Here is a 14,900-nt window from a genome sequence, read left to right on the forward strand (position 1 = left end):
ATTCAATCACGAGGCCGGCGATGTTGGATAATGTTTGTCGTAGCGTGATCCGAGAAAGGCAATGAATCCTGAAAATCAATCGAATTGGTGAAATGACAAGTTCAGATTGTTTTGGACCAAACGGGATACAGTAGTGTCGTGTTTTATATTTGATATTTTGGTAGTATTTTAGGTGGTGTGCATCGCAGGAGAGTTGGCCAATAGCAGACCGCATTTAAAGCAATAGTGCTTGTGGCAAAGAAGAACTTGTGAATCTCATGAATTTACTCATTTTTGACAATTTAGAAATCTTTTCACACAATATTGAAAAGAGATAGCTAATCTTCCTGACGGGGCTTAACCACCTGAATTTTCGTAAGCTTAATAAGGCAAAGTTAACCTCCCTTATCAGTTCGCAATACTAGGGTGAAAATGAAACTCCGCACCTTTTTCTGGACTTTTCATCCGTTTCCACGTTTCGTTTTCATCCATTTTTCAGATTTGCAGTTACTTCAACCCTTCTTCTTCTTCTTCTTCTTCTTCTTCTTCTTCTTCTTCTTCTTCTTCTTCTCCTCCTCCTCCTCCTCCTCCTCCTCCTCCTCCTCCTCCTTCTTCTTCTTCTTCTTCTTCTTCTTCTTCTTCTTCTTCTTCTTCTTCTTCTTCTTCTTCTTCTTCTTCTTCTTCTTCTTCTTCTTCTTCTTCTTCTTCTTCTTCTTCTTCTTCAGAGAGCTTGTTGTCTAAGTTGTTTTATAGTGTCTCGTCTCAGTGGAAAAGCCTTGCGTGATTTGTTTCTTTTGACATTGACCTCAGGTTGTGTTTGACTTTTATTTTCGGAGTTGAAGAATGCGTATCGAAAAAGTGGTATTGTGGAGGGAAACAAACAACGTCCGTGGTGTGGACAGCCTTGTATCTTTGGTACTTAACTTAAGGTGGTGTCTGAGACAGCATGCTCAATATTGCATGTTTGATTCTGTTGCAATAAGTCTTTTTAATTTATTAAGTTAGTCCCAATGTGTCATAGATGTGGCAACAATGCCTGTGATGGTAGTCTACAGAACAGTCCGTATGTTTTAGATGCAGATACTTGTAAGGTCCTACGAATGGTCTGGGTGTCACTTCTGCTTTTCCACGCTCGCCCCAGGGAGATACTGGGGAGAGACGTGCGAAGCTCGTGCGCGAGAACCCTCGCGATGAATGGTTCGCCTCTCCCCAGTTACCGCCCTCTCTCATTTTATTTTCGTGATTTTTGTTTAGCCGTTCTCTGTCCCACTCAAATAGTGTTAAGTTTTTCGGCGCAATTTTTTTTGTTCAGAAAAACATCTGGAATTGGTCAGTTTCCAGTTCTGTCTATGTTTAGCAGTTGTTGAAATAATTCCCAGAATAAACAGCGTGGGTGATGATTAGATGGCTACGAATATCGGTATCTACTTCAGTATATACTTGGAAGTAGCTAAAACAGGTCGTTATAATGTGTTCTTACGACCCTCATTGGCACTGCTGGAACTGTCAAAGCATTCAACCCCCAAGCCACCACATATTGCGAGCATTTTTGTACTTGATGGCGATATTTGCTTCCCAGATGTCTTTTGCGCATGCAAGTCGACCCAAGGCTTCGCCTTTTGCCATCCAGCGCAACTTGTTTCAGTCTCGTTTTTCTTTGACAGTGCGGCAAGCACATGAAAATGGATGTTTCTCAACTGTTTCTACTTGACTCTGTTTGGGAGTCCGCTTGCCACTTATAAAAAAAATGTCAAATGTGGTGAAAACAGAAGTTTTAACTAGGTTTTTTGGATTTCCCGAACAAGTGAACGAAAATGGCCGGGGAAATACCTTAAAGGCACCACAGAGAAGTCTCCAAATTCTGATTGTTTTGTTCCATTCATACGCTCCAATCAAACGGTCTGGTTTCAACCCCAAATCATCACCACCAAGGCCGGACACTATTTACATTTTTCTGACCTGCGAAGCTAACAGGAAGCCAGTGTCAACTCCTTGTTTCTTTTGATATATTGATGCTCGTCATTCTTAGTTACTTTGTCACTGCATATCCTGTCAGGGCTGCTGTTGCATGTTTGTCCTTGTCACCAGTAGTGGAGTACATAGCCTTTATACGCAACGCATACCCGACTGAAAAGCTCTTTCGAGGCAACTCTTTTCACATTCACGCCTGAGATTCTTGTATTCTTAACCAAAGTCCTTCACGTCATTTCCCATTAGCTAAAGTTATTCTGTCGCGGGGTATTTTTAATCAGCATGGTATTCGATTAACACTTTGAACAGTTTAAATGTCAGCGAAAATGTACATCGTTTCGATGACGTGCGGACATTGTTCCTAGTTACTACTCTGAGTGAATGCCACGGCAGATGATTTATGCTCTCCAATGCGTTGGTACAGCCAATACACTCTGTATCGTACAGACACGGCTTGAATCAGTGTTTGTGCATCACAGACTACACTGGTTCTTCGCCATTGTTAAACGAGTCAAAGAGGAACATAGTATTGAGACCCTTAAAGTGACATTGCTGGTCACTTACTATACCTACACCAAATGTGGCTCAGTCTATGAGAGTGAATACATGAAATATATATTTGAACTGCGGATCGACGATTTAAGTCGTGATTTCTCTGTTTTGGGGATCGCAGTTTTTGTAGGTTACTTAATTTAATCGGACTCTAACCTCGTGTAAGTCTTAGTGAGGCACTAATGACATCGAAATGATATCCATGTATTTTTGCCGATTTTCTTCAGTTATTACCTTTTATATTTCCATATAGTGTGTGGAAAGGGGATCCGGTCTCTTCAGATTACTTTGAAGGTTAATCACTATTGGTGTGTTGACCGTATTTTAGCTTATTTTCAGAAGTCTCGGGAGCCTTTTTATCCCTTGCTAACATCCCAGTAAAGAACTTTTGAGTTTTTTAGCTCAACCATTAAGGAGTTCAAAATAGCTCACATTTCTGGGCCAAGGTTAAGAATTCCGAGATAATATTCTTAGAAATGCAGTAAAACTAAGACAAGGAGATAACACATACAATTTTTCATTTATTCACCAAGTTACCGGCACACGGTCTTACAAGGTTCCCGCCCCAGCTACCAGACGCCACATTTCAGAGGGGAATTGAAAGCGACGAGGATACAGATGCTCTGTTCTACAAATCAAGTCTTAGTTGTAAAAAAAAAAAAAAAAAACTTCTGAAATGTTGCGCCTGCAAAGTGCAATGGTCATAACTTTTTACTGTATCGATATTGTTAATGCCTTATTCACGTGTGATGCTTTCATTACGTAACGACCTTGGCCATGAAAGACTGAATAAACGTGCTACACTGTATTGTACCATTTCTTGCCAATGAAGCCAGAGGATTACCACTGACTTATGTTTACCAAAGAGATTTCTGTCCTTGCAAGTTTCAAGCATGTTGAGCAATGATGTTTCTGTGCACGGAGCTCTTCAAGTTAAGATAAACAGGAAACGAAACAAAAAAAAAAAAAAAGCAAGGAAAACAGGAAACTCGAGTTTATTTTGTTCTCAAAACAAAGATAAATGTGAATGTGCGGTGGGCGGTCTGTTACTTAATTAAGACATAGTATGGTATGGTAAGAAAAACCCAAGGAAACCGGAAAAAATGTCTCCATTTAAACAGTATTTATGGCAAAATGATAGCGCTTAGTTTTGACAAGAAGCCAAATTCTTTTCTTGTACTATAATTACCGATATAATTTGCACAAATACTAGCCAGCCAACAGGAAATGCCGCGAATATCATTTACTAGTGAATATCAAAAAGACAATACCTTAGCTTTTTAATTTGAGTTATGAAATGTGTCCATAAAGATATAACGGAGATAAACGAGAAGTGCGGAAGACTACAAAGTCTGTTTCGTATTAGAACTCGTTTCAATAAGAAAAAAGGTCGAAAAATGGAAGTGCAAAGCTACATTTCTAACATGTCTGATTACTTTCAAAACTTCCTACGGAAAGCTTACTTGTTTACCTGTTAACATTTTAATGATGGCTAATTTACTTAAAGCATGCAAGGTTTTTTGAGGCAATGTTTTTTGTCACCAGATATGCATGCAAAGCTCGATCTATTGGAAATTTTTCTTCTGTAGTAGAGTTACACACTGATTGAAGCTCGCTCACAGATAATTTGAGTGGTTAACGCGAGGGAAAGAGACCGCCTCTTGAAACGACTTGCTTTTGTTCAAACAACATCCGGTCGAGCTTTGAGCCCTTTGTGGCGAAGTCTCTTACACTCGAAACAAAAGTCTCCTAATGTTTATGTCATAATTAGGTGACCAGTGAATCGATCAAGCATTGTGTGAAACAGTTTTGTGTCATTCAGAAACATAGCAACTGACGAGCAGGGCTGGAGTTGTACAAAAGTTTTCTTTTTAAGCTCTCAACTGATCAACAAACAAATTCAAGGTCATCCAGGCAGCAACAGACATTCACTTCAGTTTAAAAAAGGTCAGTATACAAACGTTTGTTGGAGTTTCAATTGAAAGCTCAAACAAAAATTAAAATTTATGTACTACTGTTAGAAGCAAACCAATTTCAGTAATAACAAAATTACAGTTATCCATGTACCACAGTTAAACAGTACCTACTCATTGGATCAATTCAGTTAATACAAGTAAGGACGTGGTCAAGTATAATTATCACACACAGGGGAGACGCAGTGCAGAGTTCTTAAGATTCGTCCCAGTGCAGTCACTACACAAGCCGTGCGTCAGTTTAATCGAAAAAGAGGCATGGGTGTCGCCGAATGAGATATTTCCTTTCTCCTTGAATAAAGGAAGAAAAATATGTTAGCTGCGTTGCACTACAAAGCCGTGCGTCGAATCAACATTTGTCTTTAGATGGAGCGACCAACGCACTCAACCAGAATAAAATAGAGCTCAGACCTCGATGAGTGGACAAACTTGTCGCTTTCAATTCTTTCTTTTTTTCTTCCGCAACAGAGACTGAAGACGAGAGAGGAAAGTTACACTAATCATATCTTACGAGTAGTTTTTAACAATCGTATGTGAACTATCTCATGTAACCCTGTAACCTCATACTAAACGCCTAATTTCAAACAGCGCAATATAAACCCAAGTCAACTGGGAAAAAGTCGGGATGGGCGAAAACAAATAGCATCTTTCACACGATAGCAATGCACTAATCATTACCGTGCTTCCCCCATACATAACATAGCTTCATGGTGGGATGGAGCAAGGATGCCAATTTCCTTCCTTCCCGTCTATGACTTAAATAATTGGCCAGGCTACAAAATATTGAGTCCTTCTGTCTGATGGAAATACCTTGAAAGTGTGGGGTAAAAACATAAGCCAATTTTACTGATATCAATATCGAAACTGTTTAAATTTATGCTGGTAATAAGTAGAATGAGTTGGCGTAGTCTTTTTGTTTTTTAGCTCTCCTTCTCTTTAAAATTCTCTTACAGGATAAACAATAGCTCCAACGTCGAAAGCCTAGCTATGTCTGCCCAATCCATCATCACACGGCTCGCGACTATTTGTCCGGGATTTATAACCACTTACGACTTTCGTCGCGTAACTAGATACGATGGCATAACTCAAATATTGCGGAGGGTGTACAGTGCTTCCTGTGGTACTGTTAGCTTCTCATTTTCTTTTTTTTTTCCAACTCATTCTTGGAGAGTGTTTCTTCAAGTTTATCTTCTTGCCAAAATTCAAAGCTCCTCAGTAAAATGCGCGACTTAGCACAATGGGATTTCGCTCGCTTTTAGTTTTATCGGTTGGGGTTGCTTTAATCATCATGAAGAGCGTGTGGTTGTAAGGGCCATAAATTTGAACTGGTAAGATGTAAATCGGGCATACAAAGGGAAATACGCGAGTTAGCGGTTTACAAGTAGAAGATTTAAGAGGGGGACATACTGTTGGTCGAAATACCAGTGTTCAACTTGTGTTACTGTATAGCCGAAATAAAGGTCAATGCTTTTTCCCTTCGACGTTTTACTCGGCCATATCAACTTCTGTTTTGTGGTTCCCTTTACATTATTCCACGCTGTTTGTTCGTTGATCTTGTTTGAGCTTTCGTCTTCAGAACGCCCTCTTTACGAGTTTTATCTTGACAATCAGCTTTTCCCAGTAATAGAAAAATAATGTTTCCTCCGTCAAACATCTGCTAGTGTGATTGTAAGGGGAAAAGGTAACAAAATTAGGCAGAGAAGGTAGATTCATCGGTGTTCCTCACTGCTAGTCACAACAAGTGAGGTGTTCGAGTATTTCCTAATATGAGACATTCTGATTCAGGCTGATTAGATACTTTTCCCGCACCCCTGCAAAACATTGCTTTGATTTGAAGTGCTAATCCATGGGCGAACCTAAACAACTTTATAATCACACGAGGAAACAAAGAAACAAACATGTAAATACGTATGAATCGCCTGGTGATTTGGACGCACAACGAGCCGCTCACGAGGACAGAAACTGCTGCACAAACGTGAAAATATTGTGTCTGGTATCAGTGATGTGGAAAACACCAGAAACGAACAACATGCAAAAAATTAATAGCAAATAAAATTAAAAAAAGTTTCTGAAATCACAAAAATAATTTTTAAATTAAGAATTTTAAACCTCCACAGTTATTATATGAAGAGGTCAGTCTGGCAATCCAGGACTGTCCAATTTCTTTTACGTACAATCCTTAATCAAGCCTGTACACAACCACTTCTTTTCCTTTAATATTTTTCAAGCGTCGATTGCATGGCTCTACTAAGTGCATGTGGTAGTGTCCATGGACTTGATATGCACATATCTGTGCCAACAGAGCACAGCGGACAACTGAAACACATAGCAAATGTTTGGTATTGTAGAAACAGCCAAGCAAATAACTCAAGTGCTCAATGAGAGACCGTGAAACATATCCGTTTTCCAAACAAATGTTTCTATCAGTGGGTAGAAGAAGAGCGTACGAGTGGGGTCAAGACATGCTATGATAGAGTATCACATCAGCACTTATGCGGACCAGCTACAGAAATGATTAGAGTTGCTCTGTTTTGTTGTATAATCGTTATTGGACTGGAAATATTCCATGTTTGTTAATCCAACATGACACCGGACTTTGCTTTACATCGCCAGCGCAAATCTGGTACTCGACTAAAACCTTCATTCCATTAACTTCTAAACGGAGACGATAACTTGATAGCCTAAAGCCCTCTGCGGACAAAAGTCACGGAACTTTTTTTTTTTCAGCTGACTGCATCTGCCTTCTTGAAGCACGTTTGTTATCAAGATTCACGCTAAACGCTTTGATTTTCAAACAAGATCTGTTCTTAGGTAGTTGAGTACTACAACTGTGTCACTGACTGAGCACTACTTGAACGCTAGAAACCTAAATATACCAGACTTTCGAACACTTTAGTTGTTGTCCAAGGCGAAGCCGATGAAACTGGAAACGATGAGAACTTGACGTGCTTTTTTTTTTTTTTTTTTTTTTTCAAGTCGCTTATTTTACCAGGCTACATTGAGCTAAAGGGCATGTTTCGAGCCGTCAGTTGCTTGATCATTTTTCTTACAAAATAAAACATTCTTTTAACTTAATCTTTTCAAGTATTTTAAGACCTACGACATCCGGAAGGATAAAGGACACTACACAAGTAGGTAATATGATATAAATCCTTTATATCAACTAAAATACGTGACTATGTATTTACCTAAACGAAATTACTTCAATTATTCGATTCTCACGTTGATTATATTTTTATTATAATTATAAAACTACACTGATTTTGTAACTGTAATAAATCACCCACTACTGTCTGCCGGACATCGCTGACATAAGAGGGCGTCAAATGCTACGTACTTTGGTCCTCACAGCTTCACAAGCCTCTGTGGATAGTCCTTAGTGTTGAATGCACTTAGTTAAGCTTAAATCTCATTTGTGTCTCTCCTTTGTGCTCTTCCGTTCAGCTAACTTATCCGCTGACAAACTAATTTTATTTTATTAATTTCTATTAAATTTGTCAAGTTCAAATTCAAAGGTGACAGTAAAGCAATTCAGTTAATCTACTACCATTGGCCGTGCTTCGTTCTGAGGACCTTCCTCAGGTTAATCAGGTTGCCAACCAACCAAAAGGCTTGTAACAAAGGGTAGTGTTCCCACTACAGAAGTGAACTGAGGGTTAAGTAGCTAAATTGGGGGGGGACAACATTTCTTGGTTAGTAAAACTGTGTTAATCAGTAACTGACATTCTCTTGAATCCCAATATTTGCAGTTACGTCAGAACGCGTTGAGGTATTCCACGGTTGGTCAGAAGTGAATTTTTATATAAATTGCCATATATATCTGTAACAAACCAGTTTGTTCAAACAAACTTGACGTTGTCAAAATAACAGCTGTGGTGACATTTTTCAAAGAAATGAACAGTTCAAAAATCATATTTAACTCGCGACCTTTACGTTTCCTCCCGATTAGTCTAAAATTACGTTGGGAAACCTGTGACTTACAATGGACTTCTGGTAACATCACGCCCAAACATTTGTTTATTTTTTCACGCTCCCCGCGGCTTTAAAAATTACTGCTTATCGAAAACTGTCATCCCAGTGGATTCATGGAAGCCCCCCATGTTTGCTGTCGCATTTGATCGCTTGAATTTAATTTGCTTATGTACACACTCTGGCATTCCTTCGCAGTTTCGTAGCGAGAGGTGGAACTAAAAAATTTGGCAAAACGATTGTTGTGTTGGCGTTAATTTAGCGTCACGCATGTTAGCAGGTGTTTGTTTTGAAGGAAAATAAACCCCCGGACAAAGCAGGAAACTCCTAACAAAGAAACTAAGAACGAACGCTCCTTTGACGCCGTAATTACATTTTGCCACTTTCGGTCCCGTTTGAAGTCTAAAGGACTCAATAAAACGAACCTTCACCTTTGTTTTCCGTGCGTTTTTAGAACAAAAATCGACTTACGCAACATACAATCTGTTTAAGAACTCTTCGATCACGTTTAGAAAATAGCATTAAAGAACAGCCTGATCAAAAATAAATATTTGGAAGAACCTACTGGAAGCAGAGCAAGATAAATGACGACCGGAAACTATATTGTTTATGGAGATGCAAATGTCCACATTGTCCTTTTTTTAATGAAAGTTAAGCAATATAATTTTCATTTGGTTGTTTGAAACGAGGGTAAATGATGTAACTAACGCGAAAACTCTGGCCAAAATGTCTTTCTACTTTCTCAATGAATGTATCTAAAGTACAGGGCCTAGCCACTACCCTACAAACGTCAGCCTTACAGCTGATTTACGGTATCGCATCCCAGCTAACTGAAAACCGCTCCAGGGCGATACGTCATTTTCAAGTGTTGAGTTATGGCGTTCGACGTCCTTTACTTGAGCGCGGCAAAAACAGATGACTAAATCTATCGAAAGTTAACATATTGAATTTTTTCAAATCCCTATTCGCTATTTTCGAGTATTTTCTGCTTTTGCGACAGATCAAGCTGTCTGCTTAATTCCAATCACACCAAATCGGAAATTAGCATCGGAAGTGAAGAGCTTCATGGCATTGTGGTTGACCCAAATGACTATTGGAACCCGAAAACATAGCTCATCAATTACATCTATATCAAGTGACTCATTCGTGAGGTTTTTTGATCCACTACTAGTTCCTCCAACTATTTGAGCAAAAAAAAGAAACACAAAGACATTCCTAGCTGTTCCTGTCAAACGTCACCTAATAACACAAGTTTACCCGTGGTGGTAGAGAACTCTGAAAAATTGCATTTATCATAATGCCTGAAAACTGTAACAAAGCTCAACTCTGCTCTAGCTTTTAAAAGGCAAGAAGAGATGGGTTATTTAGAACCTGTGTGTAATTTTCTGCAAATGTTTAGTATGTTCATTATGTAAATCCAAAGACATCGAACAAATGCTTTGTCTGCCGTCTTTGTTCTGACCCGAATGAAACCGGAAGTCACATTGAGAGAGACTGTCTTCGGCGAGCAATATGGCATTTTATAAACAGATAAACAGCTTGGGCTCCAACGATAGCGATTTCTCCAGCACCGTTTGCTCGACGTAAGGGGTGATTAAAAGATCGATCGGTTCATGATCAGTCATTGGTTTTAATGTATCCACGCGCGTCGCGAGAAACGTAAAAACTCTGAGCAATTCTAACAAATGGGCGTGTTTATGACGTCACAAATCACAATAACACAAATAAGGCTTTAGTTCGTGGGCGGTGAATTGCATTAGTTCGTTTGTGGCTCACGGTTGTCGTTTGCACTGTCAGCTCAAGCGAGTGCTCCACGCGCGAGCCCTTTCACAAAGTTTGTCATTGATCGCCCGCAAACCGCGCGCCAAACTAAGCAGAGATCTCTGGTTACGCAGCCTTGCTGGAGTGTTAACGCGAGTTACTGAATGGATAAGTTTACTGGCCAATGTCTCGATCAGTAAGAATTCCGACTACTGCCGGAAACATTCCTCTATTTCCTGCGCGTGCTGGCACTGCATTCAGAACACGGAACTTTTGTTTGATTGCACTGGACATTCGAGAACAGTCAATCGTTCGAGATTTTAATTACTTAGGTGTATCTTTGCGATCCTCATTGTAGGTGAGAAAAGCTGATTTTTTTCTCTCTTAACTGCAGCTGTATGCCCTTCACCTCTAGGATTCTGATACTATATATAAACTATGTTTTGATTAACGTAATGTTAATTGATGAAAGCTTTATTCATGTTCATTTAGTCCCAAGGGTTTACATTTTGCTCAACGTATTTTTGGGTTTAATTTCTCAGGTCGCCTGCAGCTCTCCGTTCACTTTGGTCGTATGATGGCGTTTAGAGTTCACTTGCTGCATCTAGGTGACTTCGACGACGCCTGAACCCGGCGAAATTAACCTAAAGTGTTTTAAGAGACGTTCATTTGAATGGAGATCAATGTTTGATGGCGGTAGAGACAGCGGTCACTCTACACGAGAACCCATTAGAAAAGACAATTGTTTGGGAAAAGAGGAACGTGGAATACGACTCAAAACATCGCGTACGGCCACAAAATACTGTAAGCAAACTTGACACGATTGTGATTTCGAACAAGGATGAATATCACTCAGACTACTGTGTCATCGCCGCCGCGACCAAGCGGGTTACAACTCCTCGCCAACCCGTCTTGGTTGCAGATCGTGACACTGGACTTCGTTTATCGAGTCCGGCCACTGACCGAACGTTCAACGCGTTTGTGAGGAGGCATACAGGAGGAGCTCCTTCACAAATAGTAACAACTTCACAACCAAGACCCATAGCTTCGAGCCAGGCGCAATCGCGAACGACGTGTCGTAGTAATGTACTCCAAAGCAAACATCGTGAAGATGACGATATTAAGTTGTTTTGCTGCAAGAGGGACGTGGATGTTTTAATAGACTACGCGAGTTGTATGTGCGGGGTCAAAGCGGTTTTGTATCATTGTTCCAAGGATTCGTTTAACGAAGGCAGTGCGTCAGAGCAGCCGTGTTCTTGCGGTCCCACTAGCAAATCATGCATAGGTAGATGGGGATGTTTAGCGGCCTGCTCTGTCTTCTTGCCTTGTCTTCTCTGCTATTTACCTCTCAAAGGATGCTCCAAAGTTTGTGTTTGTTATAAAAGACAGAAGATTTCAAGCAGACAGCGACAGAGAAGACCTAAAGATCCCGCTTGAGAGTATTCGGAACGGTGCGGTTCAAGGTTAATTTATAAGTTTATAGCTAAGCGAGTTCGCATCGAGCTCCCGAAATGAAATTTCTCTATCAAATGCATATGTCTTATTTATACCTTCTCTGTAAATATCAAATTGTTTAAAGATGGCTTTGAGAAATAAGAACTTGTGCTGTTTTCTAACTGTGATAGGCACAACGTGATGATGTGGCCCTGTTGGGGTATATTAAATCAGCTTGAATCACTCAATAACAGACTTCATATTTAACTTAGAGCAGCCCTTTTGACATTTGCCTGATTTTCTGCACAATTTTCCTTCTACGGAATACTTTGATCGTGAACTGTGTACATGAATTTTCTACCAGCCAAAAAATTAAAGATTATTGTACAGTTAATAACAGCGTTTGATGGACCTGGTATTCGCGTCTGTAACTATTACTCGCGCTGAGGTTTGTTTCACAAGTGACTTGAAACAAGCCTTCGTGACAACAAAGCGATATGAGTCTCGAAGCACATGTTTTATTAATACTGTTATATTTCGAAAATGTTTCTCGTATTAGGATTCATCGCTAACTTAACAATCATTTGAGAATCATTGTGTTTTGACGGGCCGAATAATTCTGGTCACTTTTTTCCCTCACGTATTTCCTCCCGTAGGATCGGAAATCCAATTTATTATATATCTGGAATTTTTAGCAGACATGATCAAGAGATCAACTGGACCGAAGCCTTTATCGAGTTCCTGTAAACACTGATAAGCCACCCAGTGGCCATATCCTTTGGTAACTAAATGTGACTTGGGTTCGTGACCCGTGTTTTTCGCCTTTAAAATCTATGCTTGAATGAGATGATGGGAGTCCAAATATTTTATTCTGTTAATTTATCTAAAGCTAGCTAAGCCATGTGCACATTTCTTATTATAGTGAAAACTGAGGGTAAAATCATCTAGGTTTTTCATGTTGCCTAAGGTGAATTCCTTTGGTAAGTGAAATACCAGTAGAGGACAGTAGATGCTTGTGACTAAAACAAATTCTTGGCTGATAGTAAACCGATAAATCAAGATTAGAGATTCTTAGGAGGAGGTTATGCTATCTGCGTAGTAGTTTCGCTACGGAATAGAGAATTAGAGAATAGCTTTAGCACTCTGCCGTGTTAAAATCACATCTCAAAGCGGGTTAAAGTTATCGTGTTCTGTGGTTTCTGATAATATCCATATTTATGACAAGAGTTCATGATTTACAAGACTGCATACTAAAGGTCAAACAAGGAGTTAGATGTTGGTGTTTGTTTTTCTTAGTTTTTCAATGAAGACGTGTTAGGAAAGACAAAACTAAACGAGGTCCCATGCAAAGTTAATATTGATGATATGAGCTTGGCAAGGAAGGACCGCATACTGACAATGAATTTTAAGTTTTAAAACTACTAGACGTAATATGTAATAAGAACGTGACTTAGATACCGCTCGTAAAACAATTCTCGTGAGTTCGCGGATCTTCAAGGGTGTCCAAACCATCGACGGCATGTTCCGGTTTATTTAGAGTTATTTTTGAAACAAAAACAAGGGAAAGAGTGTTGATATCCTTTTTTTTCCCTCCTGCTTTACAGAATCTGTGACAACGATAATGGCCCTGAATAATCGTAAATAAAGCTCATCGAAAACAAGAAAGTAAGTGATGGTCGCCAAAGGACACACGACGAGTAGAGTTGTAGCGGAAACTTTCAAAATTTACTTCAAACAAACTTGAGGATGAAATTTATAGTCCGAGAAACGTTCTGGAAAAGAAAATAATAAAACGTGTTAGTTAAAAGCTGATGACAAAAGCTCCACTCCAAAATGTTTAACTTTTTAAGGAAGATATTGACAATTTTATTAGAAATTCATAAATTGAGATTTTGATGACGTCAGACGATGTTCGATTGAAGCTGAAGGCCAATAATTGAACTTGGTATTGCCCACGCGGTGCCGGAAAGTAAAGGACAATGACAATTGAAGATTAGCGTGTTGCTTTTCCGTTTAATAAACCATTAGTAGGAAATGGTTCATTATTAGTTGCCCGCAAGAGAAAGCCCATTTGCGCAGAACGTGTACATCATTTAAGAAAGTTTAAAAGGGGCTAAATTCTTTAAACGGGAAAAATGTGAATGAGACCACTCCGGCTTACTCTTCTTGGAAAATAGTTTTCTGGTCGTTGAGTAAGAAATTCTGCAGTAAGTTGGATAAAGCCTCAGAAAAGATTGCGTTTGTCTATTTTCGAAAATGAACCGCAAAATAGAAAAATAACAATGCTTTTTTTTTTAACCCCAATCCTCTCTTCTTCTTTCGACCAATAGTGAAAATATGGTGATGTTTGTTGCTGTCGCTTTTTGTTGGCATGTATCTAGCTTATCTATGAGGAATAGACAATATCCGGCATGGTCATTACTGTTGTTATGATCAACGAAACAAATAAGAAAATAAAACAACTTTCTGTTGAAACAACAGCTCAATCCTAACAAAACAGCAACTTTGGGAAAGAAATACCGAAGTGACCTTGACAACCTTGACAAAACAGTTTTAAAAAAAACTGCTACGAGGACCAGCTCAAATTTCTGCAGTGAAGCAACTGTCAACTACATCTAATTCTTTGTTGCTTCAACAAACAACGGTAAATTGAGAACTTTCATTGATGCAGTGGCGCCAAAGTCCTTCAATGTACTGATCTTTCTCATAACCAGGTCTTTGTGCTTCATGGCGGCAAGAATGAAAGGAACGGAAGTAAGGTTATTAAATCGCTGACCCGGATATACCACTGTCAGATAAGAATTTACATCTCGAGCACAAGAGCCAATATTTTTCGTGCACGTGACTATGTGAGAAATCGACGTCTGTCTAAAATACCCTCCTGCCACTGGCTCCTGCCACTTAGTATTACGGTGGCGAATAAACGGCAAAAAATTAATAGAAAGGAAAAAACTGAGAGTGTTCTGCTACCCAAATCTCAAACGATGCGTTCTGATCTGTGACACGACTAAGAACAGGTCGAGAAACGTATAAGACCGAGTTTGAAGATCAGTTAAATATCATAAGGTAAAATAAACAGCATGGAAAACTACAGTGCGCTCAATCCATGTATCCCGACAGCAGTGAATTTAATTTGGAAACATTGTCAAATCACCCACCCTACTCAGCGACCTCTGGTAACACTTTATATACACGAGGCAAAGAAAACCGTCAAATAGCCATTTACCCATGTTGTTCAGGGGTGGTGGTTGGGATGGGTTT

The 14,900-nt window shown here is 39.4% G+C and overlaps 1 protein-coding gene and 1 pseudogene across 2 annotated transcripts; both read left to right on the plus strand.

The window, feature by feature from the left end:
• Window positions 1–14,900, plus strand: part of LOC146473152 (uncharacterized) — a 489,085-nt pseudogene that overhangs the window by 148,951 nt on the left and 325,234 nt on the right.
• Window positions 4,307–12,036, plus strand: LOC146473165 (sprouty-related, EVH1 domain-containing protein 1-like). 2 transcript variants are annotated; one of them, XM_085118857.1, is made up of 2 exons: window positions 4,307–4,449; window positions 10,748–12,036. In XM_085118857.1, exon 2 carries the CDS (start codon window positions 10,896–10,898, stop codon window positions 11,640–11,642), a length of 747 nt encoding a protein of 248 aa, XP_084974983.1. In that variant the 5' UTR covers window positions 4,307–4,449; window positions 10,748–10,895; the 3' UTR covers window positions 11,643–12,036. The 2 variants fall into 2 exon arrangements, with proteins under 2 accessions (XP_084974983.1, XP_084974982.1); XM_085118856.1 differs by lacking the exon at window positions 4,307–4,449 and adding an exon at window positions 10,194–10,563.

The sequence above is a fragment of the Pavona decussata genome, unplaced genomic scaffold (genome assembly GCF_977016875.1).
Source record: "Pavona decussata unplaced genomic scaffold, jaPavDecu1.1 SCAFFOLD_95, whole genome shotgun sequence".
Lineage (NCBI taxonomy): Eukaryota > Metazoa > Cnidaria > Anthozoa > Scleractinia > Agariciidae > Pavona > Pavona decussata.

What these genes read in the sequence shown, in the direction of transcription:
- LOC146473165 (XM_085118857.1), top strand. Translation starts at nt 10,896, where the DNA reads ATGGCGGTAGAGACAGCGGTCACTCTACACGAGAACCCATTAGAAAAG.